The sequence below is a fragment of the Gossypium hirsutum genome, chromosome A08 (assembly GCF_007990345.1).
Source record: "Gossypium hirsutum isolate 1008001.06 chromosome A08, Gossypium_hirsutum_v2.1, whole genome shotgun sequence".
Taxonomy (NCBI): domain Eukaryota; kingdom Viridiplantae; phylum Streptophyta; class Magnoliopsida; order Malvales; family Malvaceae; genus Gossypium; species Gossypium hirsutum.
This window is the reverse complement of record NC_053431.1, coordinates 110,318,535-110,333,374: the sequence shown is the minus strand read 5'-3', so window position 1 is coordinate 110,333,374 and position 14,840 is coordinate 110,318,535. Positions and strand designations below refer to the sequence as shown.

General features: G+C 35.5%; 3 protein-coding genes across 3 annotated transcripts; all 3 read left to right on the top strand.

Moving 5' to 3' along the window:
• The first annotated feature begins 144 nt into the window (after nucleotides 1-144).
• On the top strand, nucleotides 145-4,202 carry LOC107929455 (uncharacterized zinc finger CCHC domain-containing protein At4g19190). The gene is made up of 7 exons (XM_016860882.2): nucleotides 145-479; nucleotides 570-632; nucleotides 728-882; nucleotides 992-1,117; nucleotides 1,516-1,717; nucleotides 2,094-2,208; nucleotides 2,311-4,202. Exons 1-7 carry the CDS (start codon nucleotides 240-242, stop codon nucleotides 3,234-3,236), a joined length of 1,827 nt encoding a protein of 608 aa, XP_016716371.1. The 5' UTR covers nucleotides 145-239; the 3' UTR covers nucleotides 3,237-4,202.
• Nucleotides 4,203-4,607: 405 nt separating this feature from the next.
• On the top strand, nucleotides 4,608-6,048 carry LOC107929407 (upstream activation factor subunit UAF30). The gene is made up of 2 exons (XM_016860820.2): nucleotides 4,608-5,114; nucleotides 5,697-6,048. The coding sequence occupies exons 1-2, from the start codon at nucleotides 4,881-4,883 to the stop codon at nucleotides 5,820-5,822; spliced, it is 360 nt and encodes a 119-aa protein (XP_016716309.1). The 5' UTR covers nucleotides 4,608-4,880; the 3' UTR covers nucleotides 5,823-6,048.
• A 1,895-nt stretch (nucleotides 6,049-7,943) lies between these two features.
• On the top strand, nucleotides 7,944-10,642 carry LOC107929414 (coatomer subunit zeta-2). Its single transcript, XM_016860829.2, has 6 exons — nucleotides 7,944-8,198; nucleotides 8,585-8,744; nucleotides 9,209-9,356; nucleotides 9,454-9,531; nucleotides 10,210-10,294; nucleotides 10,396-10,642. The coding sequence occupies exons 1-6, from the start codon at nucleotides 8,196-8,198 to the stop codon at nucleotides 10,453-10,455; spliced, it is 534 nt and encodes a 177-aa protein (XP_016716318.2). The 5' UTR covers nucleotides 7,944-8,195; the 3' UTR covers nucleotides 10,456-10,642.
• The last annotated feature ends 4,198 nt before the right edge of the window (nucleotides 10,643-14,840 follow it).

Here is a 14,840-nt window from a genome sequence, read left to right as displayed (position 1 = left end):
CTTGAAAAACTACAGCAGGCTTGATTTGATAATTAGAAGGGAAGAGTGGACAATCATAAAATCGATAGGCCCATAAAGACTGGGTGGGCCAGCCCGATCCGGCAATCCCAAGTCCCGAATCTGGCACTAGATATTAGAAAATTTGGGAATGGGAGTAGAAGAGGACGACGAAATCTGATACTCCTATTTTGGTAATACAAAGAAAATTTTATTGAAAGAAGAAAATCGCGAGTGATAGGATGGATGGAATCGGAGAGGAGGGGGGAGGAATAAGGCTGAGAAAGAAGTTCCCCGATGACAACAAGCCTGGCTCTTCCGCCGAAGTTGACTACAAGACAAAAGCCGGCACCGCTTGGAGCCATTCCTATCTCAACCAGAAACCATGGCATCCCCTCTCCTACCCTAACCAACGCCGCAAATGGATCGCTGAGCAGACCCATGCCCAGCGCGTGCGCCGTGCCGATGAAGTCGCTCGCGAGGTTGGTCTTTCTTTTTATTTATTATTCTACTACTCTCTCTCTCTCTCACTTGCCCTAGCACTAAGCATTCTATCTTATGCTTTGATGCAGTATGCCCAAGAGCAAGAATTCTTTCGCCAGACGGCTCTAATTTCCAAAAAAGAGAAGGAAAAGGTTTTGAATATGATCCTATCTAAGTGGTTTCCCTTGATTTCTATCTTCATTCTTTTGGGGACTAAATTACCCGAAAACCCTTATTGAATTCCTAGGTGGAGATGATGAAAGCTGTTAGCTTTATGTATGTTCGTCCGCCTGGTTATAATGCTGAAAGTGCCAAAGCGGCCGAGATTGCTGATGAGAGGAAAAAAACTGATCATAACAACGTATCCGATGATCATTCTACCGATGTGCCTTCCACAGCAATGTAATTTTGATTTGAATATAAAACTTTTCATGTGTTTTCCTTGTTTTATTTTAAGCTAATTTTCATATTTGTGAAATGGCTTTCTCAATTTATTAGCTTCATCTTGCAGGCAGCCGGAATCTTTGCCCGGTGGAGGTGCTACTACTCAAGAGAAACGGAAATCAAGACCTAAAGATGTTTTTGGACGTTCTTTACCAACAGAGGAAGAGTTTGAAGTTCTTAAAAACGCTCCACGGTATGTATCAATAGTAGCTTCTGCATATTAACCAATGGTAAATTGAATATACCTGCATGCACTACCGCACAATCTTGGCTAGTAAACCAAAGAAGATATGATCTATTATGGAAAAAAGCAGACAGTTCGATTTGATTTGATTTGATTTGATTTCTATTGCTGAAATAAGCTATTTGATTGTTTTTTTCCATGGTCACGCTGTGCAAATGAATTTTATTGTTGTACTGAGCAATGAAACTGGCTTACTCACATGAGGAAGCTCAAGCTACATCTTTTTAAGGAATGTTAAAACTAACCATCTTATAACAAGGGCAAAATATATTCATCTCATGATTACATTATTATAACATGAAAATACATTTTATAACTTCTATTTGACACGATGATGGAACTTTCAGGCTGGAGACTGGTGTTCCTGGTAGGGTTAAACCATTTGCTGTTGAAGTCCGTAATGTAAAATGTCTTAGATGCGGAAATTATGGTCACCAGAGTGGTGATCGTGATTGTCCATTGAAGGATGCTATAATGCCGAATGAAGAGAGTCGCTTAAAAAGAGATGATCCATTGACTGCTATCATGGCCCAAATGGATCCTACTGAGGTTGGTATTACTTCTTTTTTGGTTCTGTTGAAATTATTGAAAGGTATTAAAGCTTTATTGCTCCAAATAATACATCTTTTGAAAATATGGGAGCTCTGTCTGTCATCCTGTCACTATTTTTATCAGTATAGAATAATTGTTGTGTTTTAAGTCAAGGCTAAAGCCATAAGGAGGAGGCCATAAGATTTTGAAATGTCTGTTTTATAGGGAAGAGCTGTAACTTAAACAGGATCAAGAACTAAAATACTTCTTTGACAATGTTAGAAATTTTTGAAAGAAGTTTTTTTGCACTAAGAAAGCAACAATATTTGTCTTCTCATCCGTTTCTTTGTTATTCATTTGGTTATCGCCATGATATGTATCCCATTTTTTGCAGCCTCTGAAGTGGGAGCTAAAGCAAAAACCAGGTATGAGTCCTCCTCGCGGTGGATTTCAACCAGATGATCCCAATCAACAAATAGTTGCTGAGGATATATTTGATGAGTATGGAGGTGAATACTTTTATCTATTGAAGGATCATTTACTGACAATTCCAGCTCATAAGATATAAGCAGCTACATACTAACCGTTATCCTTTTAAAAAAAAAAACCAGGATTCCTTAGTGGGGGTAATATCCCTGATTTGTTGACTAACATCTCGTGCAAACCCAAGAAAAGGAAGTCCTCAAAAAAAAGTAAACACAAGAGGAATTCATCTCCAAGTACTTGGGATGCCGATGTTCCTAATCAAGATGGCTTATCCTCAAGTTCTGATGATGATGAGAAGAAGTCAAAGAAGAAGAAAACCAAGAAGAAGAAATGGCGGAATTATTCTGGGTCAAGTTCTGATGATGGTGCAGAGTTTGATAAGCATAAGAGGCAGAGAATAAACAAGCATTCTTATTCATCAGAAGACTCTGACTCTGGCAGGCAATACAGGACTAAAGAAAGGCGAGAAAAGCGTTCATATACATCTGAAGATTCTGAATCTAATCCAGAATGCTGTGGTAAAAAGAGCAGGTCAAAGCATTCTTATTCATCTGCAGAGGACTTTGATAGGCATTATAGGAAGGGCAAACATAAGCGATCTTACACACCTGAAGATTCCGACTCTGGCAGGCATGATAGGAAGAAAAAGAGTACCCGAAAGCCTTATACTTTGGATGAAACGGACGCTGATAGACGCAGGATGAGTCAAAAGAGCAGACAAAGGCATTCTAATTCATCCGACAAGAATCATAGGCATGATAGGAAAAGCAAAAACAAGCATTCCTATTCATCCGAAGACTCAGACTGCTGTAGGCATGAGCCTAGGAAAAAGACTATGCAAAAGCCTTACAACTCAGAAGATTCAGACATTGTTAGGCATAATAGTAGGAGGGAAAAGTACCGACTTAAGCATCATTATTCATCTGAAGATGATGCTTATAGACATCTTAAAGGTGAAAAGAGTCGGCATAAGCCTTCATCATCATGCGGATATGAAGATTATTCTAACTCAGGTTTAGAGCGCAGAAGTAAACATCATCGTCATCATTGAAACCATAAAGTTCCCATAATTTGCACTACACTGAGAATCTGGTCGTTTGATTCTTTTTTAGCATATACCAGAATATGACGATGATGAAGAGTAGGGGAAGTATACTATTTTGATAGCTTAGAAGCATAAGAAATGGAGTATCCTTGTCAAAATCTTATGTACACGTTCATAATTTCAGTTTTGCTATCAAAGGCATTTTTGTCTGCTAAACTTCAATTGTACCTGGTTTTATGGCTTAGATTTCGAGTCAGCCTTGAACCTGATGAAGTTAAATGGACGCTGACCATCTCGTCGGGTGTTTAGAGATTGATGAACCATCGAGTTTCTCTTTGTAAAACAGATTTATGCAAAGCTTGGAGGCATTTGTTGCGCGTAGCCTTTTGGTGATATTATTGTGAGGAGCAAGAACGTTATATAGGTATTGTTAGTAATTTTGTGATCTGCGTTGCAATCCCTCAATGTAGGAAGAAGATCGTATTGTTAGTAATTTCTCTTGAAGGGAAGAGATCTTTAGTTGCTTTCTCATCCCAGTAACATATCAACATTCTTGGAATTTTAGTTCAGTGTACATGTACTTGATGCCCCGCCCAAGAATGAGACCCAAGCCCCACTAGCCCTGCTAAATGGTGATTCAACATAGATTCTACATCTCGGAACCAAGTCAATTTTGTCAATTAAGAGATGAAGGGAAGGGATCTTTAGTTGCTTTCTCATCCTAGTAACAGTTGAATGAATTTTAACTTAATTGGCATCATGAGATCGGTATAACATAAATGCAAACAAAGATTTTGTTACAGTTTCTTTCTTACATTTTGCTAAGTTGGTTCAGTGATTATCATTTTGTGAATTTATAAGTATCAAATCCGATCTTTTATGAGATTAGAAGTATGCTCTAACTTTGAACACTTGCTTGTATATAGTCTCCTCTCAACAATGCTTTTATACACCAGCAGTATTTTTGCCCTAGCTATTTGCATTATTCAAAGTGCTGAATGGAATAGTTATGGAGAATCGATCAGGTTAAGTTATGAATGAAAAATAGATCTTAAGATCCTATATGTGTCAAGTGTAATAAATAACGATAAAGTATTATGGAGATTTTTATATTAAGAGTACGATTATATTTTGTCTCTTCCACTTAAAAAATAAGCAAAGTGGTCATTGTAAAGTAGTTATCTTTTTAAAATTTTTATCAATTTTTGTAGTTAAACGTGACATGTCATGTGTAACTGTTTAGATTAATTTTTTTATAGGAAAGATTATTTTACTTTTTTATTAACTAATTTACTTATTTTTAAATTTTAAAAACTAAAATACAATGTGACTTTTTTAGTATACTTATCGCAAATGGCTGAATCTCTCATACAAACAAAAAGACATTAGGATTTGGATGTGAAAGTCAAAATCTAAAATTTGCTTTTAAGAGTGTAGGGTACAAACATTGAAAGGCTTTCCCTAATGCTTCAGCCCAATTATTCTTCTCTATTCGATTATAAGCCCAATTAGGGTAACAACAACCACTTTACTTTTTTCTCTTTTTCCTTAAAAAGAACACAAGTTTCCTGTCTCACAGACTTAGGGTTCACTGGCCAAAAAGAAAAGAGCTTAGGGTTTTAGGAGCTGAAAACTGAGGGAGAGACAGCGATGATGGCTACATCAAGACTGTTTGGCAGGTGCGGCGGATTGTTAGAAGCGGCGAAGGCTTTCTCTGCTTCCTTCGCTTCTTCGTCTTCTTCTTCTTCCAGTGGAAATGGAAGGGGGCTTATGCGGGTGATACCTGTCTCTCCACAGCTGGCCAAGTTCCTTGGAGCCTCCGAAGCTTCTCGCACCGACGCCATTAAAAAGATTTGGGACTACATCAAGCTCCACAATCTCCAGGTCCAAAACCCTTTCCTTTTTTGTCTTCCAATGTTACTGTTACTTTAGCCTGCTCTCTAGTTATTGGTGGAACAATTAGAGAGAATATATTAATCATGTTTGTTTTCATGGTAGTTTCAATCCATATTCTCATTCAAGTTATCCTAATCCCCCCAAAAGTAAAGGATGGCTCTTTTTTCTGTATTTGTAAACAAGAATAAAGATTTCTGCAAGTCACGCCTGTTAGTCAAACAGAAAATATGCTTGATACCATTTGTTTGTGAAGAAGGAAAACAAAGTTATAAAAGGAGCAGCATTTTGCATTTTGTTCTACAACTTTTCAGTAAAAATATAAATCCAAAAGCTCCTTTGATGTTTAAGTCTATCAGAATTCACATTTTTTTTTATGTTTGTTGTTCAACTCTTTGAAGTTTTCTTCTTTAATCCCACCTAGGCTAAGTGTTAATTTATGCTTTATTTTAGTACCATTAGTATTTATGTTTTTAAGATTGTTGTTATGCAAGGAAGCTTGTATAATCCTAGCAATATTGTCTGTCTTTTATTTGCTTGACCCTGTAATTTGCTTGCTGTGATGTTGTTCAGAACCCTGCAAACAAGAAGGAGATTATTTGTGATGAGAAGTTGAAGACGATATTCGCCGGGAAGGAGTCTGTCGGAATGTTAGAGATTAGCAAATATCTCTCCCCACATTTTCTGAAATCCAAATAAACTTTGCCTTTGCCTTTGCCTTTGCCTTAGCGTTAGCCTTTTGTTGGAACTTTAAGACTTAAGTTGCATTGTGATGAATCTGAAAAAATGCTTTTGTCATTAGTCTTTTTCAGTACAAATGCTTAGACCCCTTTTTTCCCCTCGATGGTTGAATATGGTTGCTTGTTTAGAAAACCCTGTATTCATCCACCTATTGATGAAATGACGTGGAACATGCTTATCGTGACTGCTCAAATTTTTTTACTTCTTTTATAGTTCTGGTGATTGGATTTTCATAGATAATTGAGTTGCCTTGTGAATCGTTCTGCGTAACACAAAAATTGTGATTGTAACTATTTTTGTCACTAAAGTGTGCTTACAAATCTCTCCTTTATTGTTGATCAATTAATTCCCAACATTTTGTGTTTGATCTGAAAGTTTAGGCTTTTTTAGAAAAACTAGCCTAACAAATTATGAAAATTACCCAAGTACCAGATTATTTAGGAAAATGACTTAAAATGTACCGTGTTTTTGGGTGACACCACTCCAAGGCGATGCCATCCCACTTAACTATCACCCATTTATTACGTTAATGATTAGTTGAATAAAAAGTTATTTTTTTGGCGTGGTCGGCATCCATACGAGTTTTTTCAAATATTGTATTTTCATGGGTATTTTTGTAGTAAAAAAATATTATTATTATTTTACGGTGTTGCCTCCTTCAATGGAGGCACCAAATTAATAAACTAAGAAATATTATTTTACTGATTTTAGTGAGACTACGTGAAATGACTACATCGGAAAAAAGTTAAAAAATTATTGGTGTTGTAACATTAGGAGTAGGCATCAAGAAATTTTCGTATTACTGAATTGGGTGACTCCACATGAAGTGATGGCATCGAAAAATTTAGAAAAATATTACTGGTGGTACCGTCTCATCTAGGGTAGGGACCAGGGAGAATTCCTTTTTACTGACTTTGGTGACTCCATGTGAAATGGTAGGGAGAATTCTTTTTACTGACTTTGGTGACTCCATGTGAAATAGTGGTATTGAAAAATTTTAAAAAATATTGGCGCCGCCACATCTAGAGTTGACATCAAAAAAAAAATTTTACAGAAATTTGGTGCCTCCGTTGAAGTAGGCAGCACCAAAAAATTTAAAAAAAAAGTTTCTTAGACTGGTGTCGCCAGTTATAAACCTTTAATCAAAAATTTTTTTTTCACACATTTAGTGCCTCCATTGAAGGAGGCGATACTAAAAAATAATAAAAAAAGATATATTTTTTCTCTTTACTCTTGAAATACCCATAAAAATATGGTATTTGAAACAACTGCTGCCTTGGAAAGTAGTGGGACAAAAAAAATTAAAATTTTTTGTTCAGCTATTCATTTGGCTTAATAGTTAGGTGATGATTAAGTGAGATTTTAGGATAGCGTCGTCGCGTTGGAGAGTGATATCACTCAAAAATGCTATAAATTTTAGGTTAATTTTCTAAATAATTTGATACTTGAGTATTTTTACAATTTTTTAATATTATTGAGTTAGTTTAAAAAAAAAAACCCGAAAGTTTAGCGGAGTTGGTAAAACATGAAAGGGAATCATTTTGCAAAATATGAAGGTGAGATGGAAGTGTGTGAAAAGATGGTTTTGGTTCATAATTTGGTGCAGTCATGCTTAACGTAATTAACTATTTGATGTAGGGCTTTAATTGAAAAATGGTTCGGTTGATGAGTTGGAAAGTATTAACTATTTGGAGTAATTAAACATCAAATAGCTTTGATTTGCGCTGTTTTTACCACTCAGTTTTTGTTGAGATGATGGTCTAAATCTCTGAATTGTGAGTACTGGAAACTAGGGAGTTTTTGGATTTATTTTGATAAAATAAATTTTGTAAATTTTTATAAATACTTTTATGAAAATATTTTTAAATAAAAATATAATCAATAATTATTATATAATATTATATTAAAAATAATTTTTATATTTATTTATTCAATATAAAATTTTATTTTTACATCACATTAAAATTAAAATTAAAATTAAAATTAAATATAAAAAAAACTAAATTATTAGTTTAACTCGCATTTCTTAAAAAAAAAAATTAATAACTCGGTGGTATCTGTCGGTGGTAGTGTTAAGAAGGAAAAAGGGGAAGCCTAGTGCCAGGCCCAACAGTTGTAGAAAATTAGAAAACATGGGAAATAAATACTGATGAACTGCGTCTCGTCTGCTGCATAGCATTGCATTGCGAGGGTGGCATTACGTTGCTTTCTCTTATCTCATTTTTTGCGTCTACATCATATCTTTCAGTGCCTGAGCCAAGCGCCGATCACCTCTTTTCCCTGCCATCAATCCATTCCATTGCCTTCCATCCTAAAACAAAACAAAAATAAATGGTCAGCTCCCTTTCTCTATAACCACCGTTTTGTATTCTGGTATGAACTTAACGTTTTAGACTTGTACTTTGCGTCCTCGCCTGTCTTGGGTTTCCGTTGTTTTTAACTGCAGATCTACACTTGTTTGACTTAGGATCGATCTCGATTTATTTATTTTTTATTTACAGTTTTCGAACAATGTATTCGGATCCCATCCCATGTTTTTTTTATTAGATATATTTGTAGGAACTTGTTGATTGAAACTAAATTCGGGAACGCTGTATGTAAGTCTTAGATCCCATTGTCGTAGTCTCTTATAAGCAATCTTAAGTTACAATCCTATAACAGCGATAATGATTTGGGGACATTTTACAATCCTTGATTTTGTTTTATGATGGTGGTGCTAGGAGTCTTGTCCTTCTATAAAAAATATCCTTCTCCTGGATTCCGAGGGGAATCGTGTTGCTGTTAAATATTACTCCGATGAGTGGCCCAATAACAGTGCTAAGGAAGCCTTTGAGAAGTCTTTATTTACAAAGACTCAAAAGACCAATGCTCGAACTGAAGGTAAACAATTTGTATTCCTTTTTGTCCATTCACACCTCTCTTTCTCTTTGTGCCCTGTTTCTTTTGTGTATAGATTATGTGTTTAATGAGGTTGGGGGGAGGGTTATCCACTGGACCGAACCGGGACGGGTGTCAAATGAAGATTCAAATACAAGTACTTTGCCACTCCACCTACAGAAATAATCATGTTGTTCAAGTGTAACAAGTTAACAACTATAACGCACACCTATCTCTCGTTTCGCTTTTAATTTTGATTTGTGATCATACATTCTTAATCTAAGGGAAACAAATAAAGTTGAAGATAAATGAAGTCTTTTCTGGCTTTGAAAGATATTGAAGATATTGTTTTTTGCATTTTGTTTTATTGGTTTTGCTTGGGAGGACAAGAAATATCATTCATTGACCTTTCATAATGTATTCATACCATTTCTTCTTGATTGTGATTGTTGTTTCCCTGTTTACAGCGGAGATAGCAATGTTCGAGAGTCATATCATTGTGTACAAGTTTGTTCAAGACCTTCACTTTTTTGTTACTGGGGCTGAAAATGAAAATGAGCTCATTCTGGTAACTGTTCTTCAAGGGTTTTTTGATGCAGTTGGCCTTCTTCTAAGGTTTTCATAATCGCTTATTACCCTGTTTACCATATCTTTACGCGTGCATTGCTACCAACTTACTGCGACTCCTTTTGCTTACTACCATTTGTTCCAGAGGGACTGTGGACAAGAAAGAGGCACTGGAGAACTTAGATCTCATTTTGTTATGCCTTGATGAGATTGTCGATGGCGGGTATGCAACATGATTCATTGTAGTTAAAAGTTTACTTTTTTATAAATGAGACACCATTTATCTTTGTTTGTTTGGTAATAGTCAAGATTCCTTTAATTTTGTAACTTTTTACTTGCTGCCAAATACTAAAAGTGTAAATGAGACAATAAGGAATAAACGGGGGCAGGGGAGAACATGCAATAGACTAGTTTCTCTTCAACGATCCTTGCCCTTAAGGTGCATCATAAAAAAAATGTCTTTTTATCTAGGTATTAGCAAAATATAATCAATAATTCTTATATAATATTCTATTAAAAAGACATTTTTTATGTCATTTAGAATGCCATCAAATAACATGGATGTTAAATTGGGTTGAACCAATTATACAAGTAAATAGAAAACACTAGCTTGTATATTTTACCCTTCTAACAATCATTAGTATTGCAAGATAATATACTTCTTGGTGTGTACTTGCCTTTCTAGCAATGCTGTGGGTACCCTTTTACCTACAGATGAATTCGTTCCATACGTCAAGGTATTTAGACTTGGCTGGAAACTTAGTATGTAAACAAAAGAGTTTTGTGACTTACAGGCAGGAACTGAAATGGTCATCTTAGGGGTTCTGAGCTATCTCAATCCACTTAAAGCCATTAGATTGATTTGCTATCCTTAATTCTTTTCTTTGTTTCTACTTTGCAGCATCATCCTAGAAACCGATGCGAATGTCATTGCAGGGAAGGTTGCTAGTCATAATATAGATGCGGCTGCTCCTTTATCTGAGCAGGTATTGTTACTTTTTTTGAATAATTCTTCCAACATGTCTCCATCAGCTGGCAGACGTTGAACCATATTTGAATTTTTTTTGGTTAATTTTGTGTTTTGCAGACAATAAGTCAAGCATTGGCAACTGCTCGGGAACATTTAGCAAGATCTCTCCTCAAGTGATGATTATAAGGGAAAGGAGCAAAGCAAAGAGTTTCGAATTATTATTATTTCTAGCTTTTTATTATTCTTGTATTTGTATTTTGTACCATGGCTGCTAAGCACCGACTTAGTCCGAGTGGATGATGATGCCTTGTGGTCTGGCTAATATTATTTATTTTTATAACCCCAAAGGGATTGGTTGCATTTACCCCATTTTTCATGTTTTATAGTAGTAATCTTGTTGAGTAATTAAGAGTATATGTCCTTCAGATGGGTTAAACAATATATTTATATGATATGGTTATTATTTATGGATGTGATATTGTAGGTAGATTCCCATGCATGTTGGCACCTACCTTACTTTAGGATTTACACGTGTTTTCTAGATGTAAGTTCGCTTACATGGTAGTGCGAACCCACATTGTGCGGTCTTATAGAAAGGTGCGAGAACCTTGTATGCGAACCTAAAGTGTGAACTGCGTAGAGTATGGGTTAGAACCCAATTGGGTAATTGAGTAATGAGTCGATAATAGTGAATATCATAACAATATGTCCCTCGATTGGTTTAAAGAAGAGTTATAAAGCGACTCTAGATGAGAGATTACATAATGAGAAGCTTATTAAATACACTTTGTGCTTTAACTTGTCACGTACACTTCGCCATGTTTAAAGGAGTGATACAGTTATGTGCAGTTGATTCTGCCCTTATTCTCGGATATAGGAATCGTTAAAGTGTAAAACCCTTTTAAAAGGAGGTTACTTGAGCTTTAAAAATTAAATTGTTTGAATTAGAGATTTTGGAGGAGTCGCTGTTAAGAAGAATAACTTTAGAGGTAATTTTCTTAAAATTCTCGTTGTTCTTGTGATTTTTTCTGGGTTTATTAGAACAAAATGGTTAGGACGAGAGGAAGCGGTCGTGTTATTCAGGGCATCTTTTCACAACACAATGAGGTGAGTACTCCAGTGAAGGCAAAGGTTTATGTTTGCACCACTGAAGAGGAAGAAATGAGTCGTGTTTTGGCTACTCGGGGAATTCAACTACCCAATTTCGCTTACGACTTCTCAATCGCCGAAGGATCAAACAGATTAAGCAACACCACTGATGGAAGTTTTCTACTTCCATTGCACATGGTAGAAGCAAGTTTCCATTTACCACTCCACTTTTTCTTCTGCCATTTTCTCGATGAATAAAGAATAGCCTTAAAACAATTATTTGGCTTTTTGTGGTGGGTCGCAATGATATGTTTCATTGAATGTAGTTAGCAGGAGGAAGTGTCATTGATCGTTGTTTTCCAGAAGTTGTACCAACTGAAAGTGTGCAATCAAGAAGGTTCGGTGGGTTTGTTTTATTTCTCTTCTCGTGAAAATGTAGAATCAATCATCTCAAACTGGTCTTCGAACCTTCGCCTAAACTTCTGCAAGTACATACGGGTTAAGTACAAGCTTAAAGCTGATTTTGATTTTTCAATTGAATGGTCGATACTTAGTAAGAGTATGTGCATGAAAAAATAAGAAATTATGTCTAGGTAGGGTGGGTTCAGTATTACAGACTTCACAATGGTCATATACTAGATTTAGAGGAAGTGCTAACTATTAGGAATGTGTTTCAGCATTGCCTCTTAAATCCGAGTCCTAGTGGATGACGGCCTATTGATGATGATAATGGTGCAAACATCGTGAGGGTATTGTTTGCGTAGTTCGCATGGTCACATAGAGCCATTGATGATTTGAGGCTTATACTATTAGGGAAGAAAGATGTACCTAACAACTATTTATAACTTTTGTAAATTAAAACTTTGTCTGTGGTTCTCTAAACTTGCAGGGGATGTAGAGAGTGATGTGAACCTCGTTATGATAATTGGTACTTATAATAGACTTCTTAGTGATGCAGGTACAATTCGCGTTGTTGAAGAGAATTCAGAGAAATCCACAAGTCTGTCCAGGGAGATCGACGAATATATGGATGTTCGATTGTTCATGCAAACTGTGCGAGGTGATCTATCTGATACTTTCGCTAGAGAAGGAAGTGCAAGCAGTAAGAAGAAGCGAAAAATTATTGCAGGGGCTACCAATATCATTCTGAGTAACGAAGATGAAGGTAGCCCTTGTAAGGGAGCTTCGTCGAAATAAAAGAAAAGATCATGCTGCAACATTTGGTGATGTAGTCCCTATTGTTACAGTCCCTGCTACGATTCCTTCTGTCCTTAACTCTCTTGTTGATCTTCAACCACCACCAAGAGCACTAACTGAAGATATATTTGGGGTTATTGTTGATTATGGCCCTCTTGGTGGTTCTATGAAGTTTACTACTTCTGGTGGTGAGACAGGAACATTATTTTCGTGGTGCGAGCCTCTTAGCATGCAAAAGTTTTCTTGCAATCCTATTGAAGTAAGCAAATAGTGGAAAAATTCCATGCCCGAAGAATAAAAAAAGCATATTTGTCCGTCTGCATCGTCCAGCTACATAAGGAAACCTTCCTTACAGTAGCTTATATTGTCTCTCCAAGTACCTTTTGCTGAAGCTGGCATCGTCAGTATAGGGCTAGTTGAGGGTATTGGTTGAAGTAGAAGCGAATAAGAAATAGATTGAAAATGCTTATCAATATACCATGGGGGCACAAGAAAGGGCTCGCAAAGTACACAAGGGCTTGGATGAAGAAAACAAAAAATTAGTGTAGCATAATAGAAGGTTAAATGAGAATTTCACTCTTGCTAAAAAAGATATTGAAAAATTACATGAAGAGGTCACAAGTGAGTAAGCTGATAATGATGTCTTGGAAGCGACCATGAAAAGGATGAATGAGCAACACAAACTTGCTATGGCTAATTTGGTGAAGAGTAGTGAAAAGGCTTTGGAAAAGTAAAAGTGATATCATGCAAAGCTTTTAAGACTAGTTGCCAGATTTAAAGTCTAACTTCTTGTTGCACACTCAAGTAGTTGGCGGTCCCTTCGATGCTCGTAGGGTAAGATTTGATGCTCTTAGTCACCCAACTAGTGCCTAATTGGATTTCGATGTTTTTTTTCCATTTTGGAATAACTTGGGAGGAATTTGTAGAATAATGAAAGAATTCTAGCAGGTTTTACTTCGCTGAAAATCCTGCTGAGGCGAGTTTAGCTCCTACTGCTGTACGTGAAGGGGATGGAAAAGAAGGAAAAGAAGAAGGAGAGGGTGAAGAGCTTGTTGGCCCCCAGGATACCAACGTTAATTCATAATTTCATTGTATTTGTTTCTTTCTAATTTGAAATGAAAAATCTATGTTTATTTTGTATTGAAATGGTGTGGTGTTTGATTGTGAATTTATTTGAGCAAACTGCATAATGAAGTTGTCACCACAAATGAGTCAACAAAAATAACTTAACTAGTGATTGGAAAATAAGCTAGCAAAAATGAGATTGTTCATGATATTAAATGGAATGAAATTAGGTTGCAATCTTAAAATAGCGAACCTTAACGGTATCAACTGGGATATTAAATCAACGAGCTATTTATAGTAGTGATATTAAATCAGCTAAGTCAGATAAAACTTTTCATAATATTAAATTTAATAAACTTAGGTTGCAATTTTAAATCAGTGAACCTTAACGATATCAGTTGCGATCTTAAATTGGCAAGTTGTTTAGAGTAGTGATATTAAACCAGCTGACTTAGATATGATTGTTCATAATATTAAATTGAATGAACTTAGATTGCAATCTTAAATTAGCAGACCTTACGATATCAGTTGCAATCTTAAATCAATGACTTGTTTAGAGTAGCAATATTAAATCAGCTAATGCAAATAAGATTGTTCATGATATTAAATCGAATGAACTTCTGTTGCGATCTTAAATTAACAAACCTTAACGATATCAACTGCGATATTAAATCAGCGAAATGTTTAAAGTAGTAATATTAAATCAACTAACTTAGATAAGATTGTTTGTGATATTAAATCGAATGAACTTAGGTTGCGATATTAAATTAGCGAACCTTAACAATATCATCTGCAATCTTAAATCAACAAGTTGTTTAGAGTAGCGAGATTAAATCAGCAGAATCAAATAAGGTTGTTCATGATATTAAATCGAATGAACTTATACTGTGATCTTAAATAAGCGAACCTTAACGATATTAGATACGATATTAAATCAACGAGCTATTTAGAGTAGCGATATTAAATAAACTAACTCAGATAAGATTGTTCATGATATTAGATTGAATGAACTTAGGTTATAGTTTTAAATCAACGAACCTTAATGATATCAACTACAATATTAAATCAGCGAACCTTAACGATATCAGCTGCGATATTAAATCAACAAGCTATTTGAAGTAGCGATATTAAATCAACTAACTCAAAGAGAATTATTCATCCTAGATAGTCTAAACAACGTTTGCAAATAGTGTATCTTTATTGAAAAAAAA

What these genes read in the sequence shown, in the direction of transcription:
- LOC107929407 (XM_016860820.2), top strand. Translation starts at nt 4,881, where the DNA reads ATGATGGCTACATCAAGACTGTTTGGCAGGTGCGGCGGATTGTTAGAA. An exon ending in TCAAGCTCCACAATCTCCAG is followed by an intron (nt 5,115 to 5,696) that starts GTCCAAAACCCT and finishes GATGTTGTTCAG; the next exon opens with AACCCTGCAAACAAGAAGGA.
- LOC107929414 (XM_016860829.2), top strand. An exon ending in GACCAATGCTCGAACTGAAG is followed by an intron (nt 8,745 to 9,208) that starts GTAAACAATTTG and finishes CCCTGTTTACAG; the next exon opens with CGGAGATAGCAATGTTCGAG. An exon ending in CTGCTCCTTTATCTGAGCAG is followed by an intron (nt 10,295 to 10,395) that starts GTATTGTTACTT and finishes TGTGTTTTGCAG; the next exon opens with ACAATAAGTCAAGCATTGGC.
- LOC107929455 (XM_016860882.2), top strand. Translation starts at nt 240, where the DNA reads ATGGATGGAATCGGAGAGGAGGGGGGAGGAATAAGGCTGAGAAAGAAG. An exon ending in GTTCTTAAAAACGCTCCACG is followed by an intron (nt 1,118 to 1,515) that starts GTATGTATCAAT and finishes TGGAACTTTCAG; the next exon opens with GCTGGAGACTGGTGTTCCTG. An exon ending in TATATTTGATGAGTATGGAG is followed by an intron (nt 2,209 to 2,310) that starts GTGAATACTTTT and finishes AAAAAAAACCAG; the next exon opens with GATTCCTTAGTGGGGGTAAT.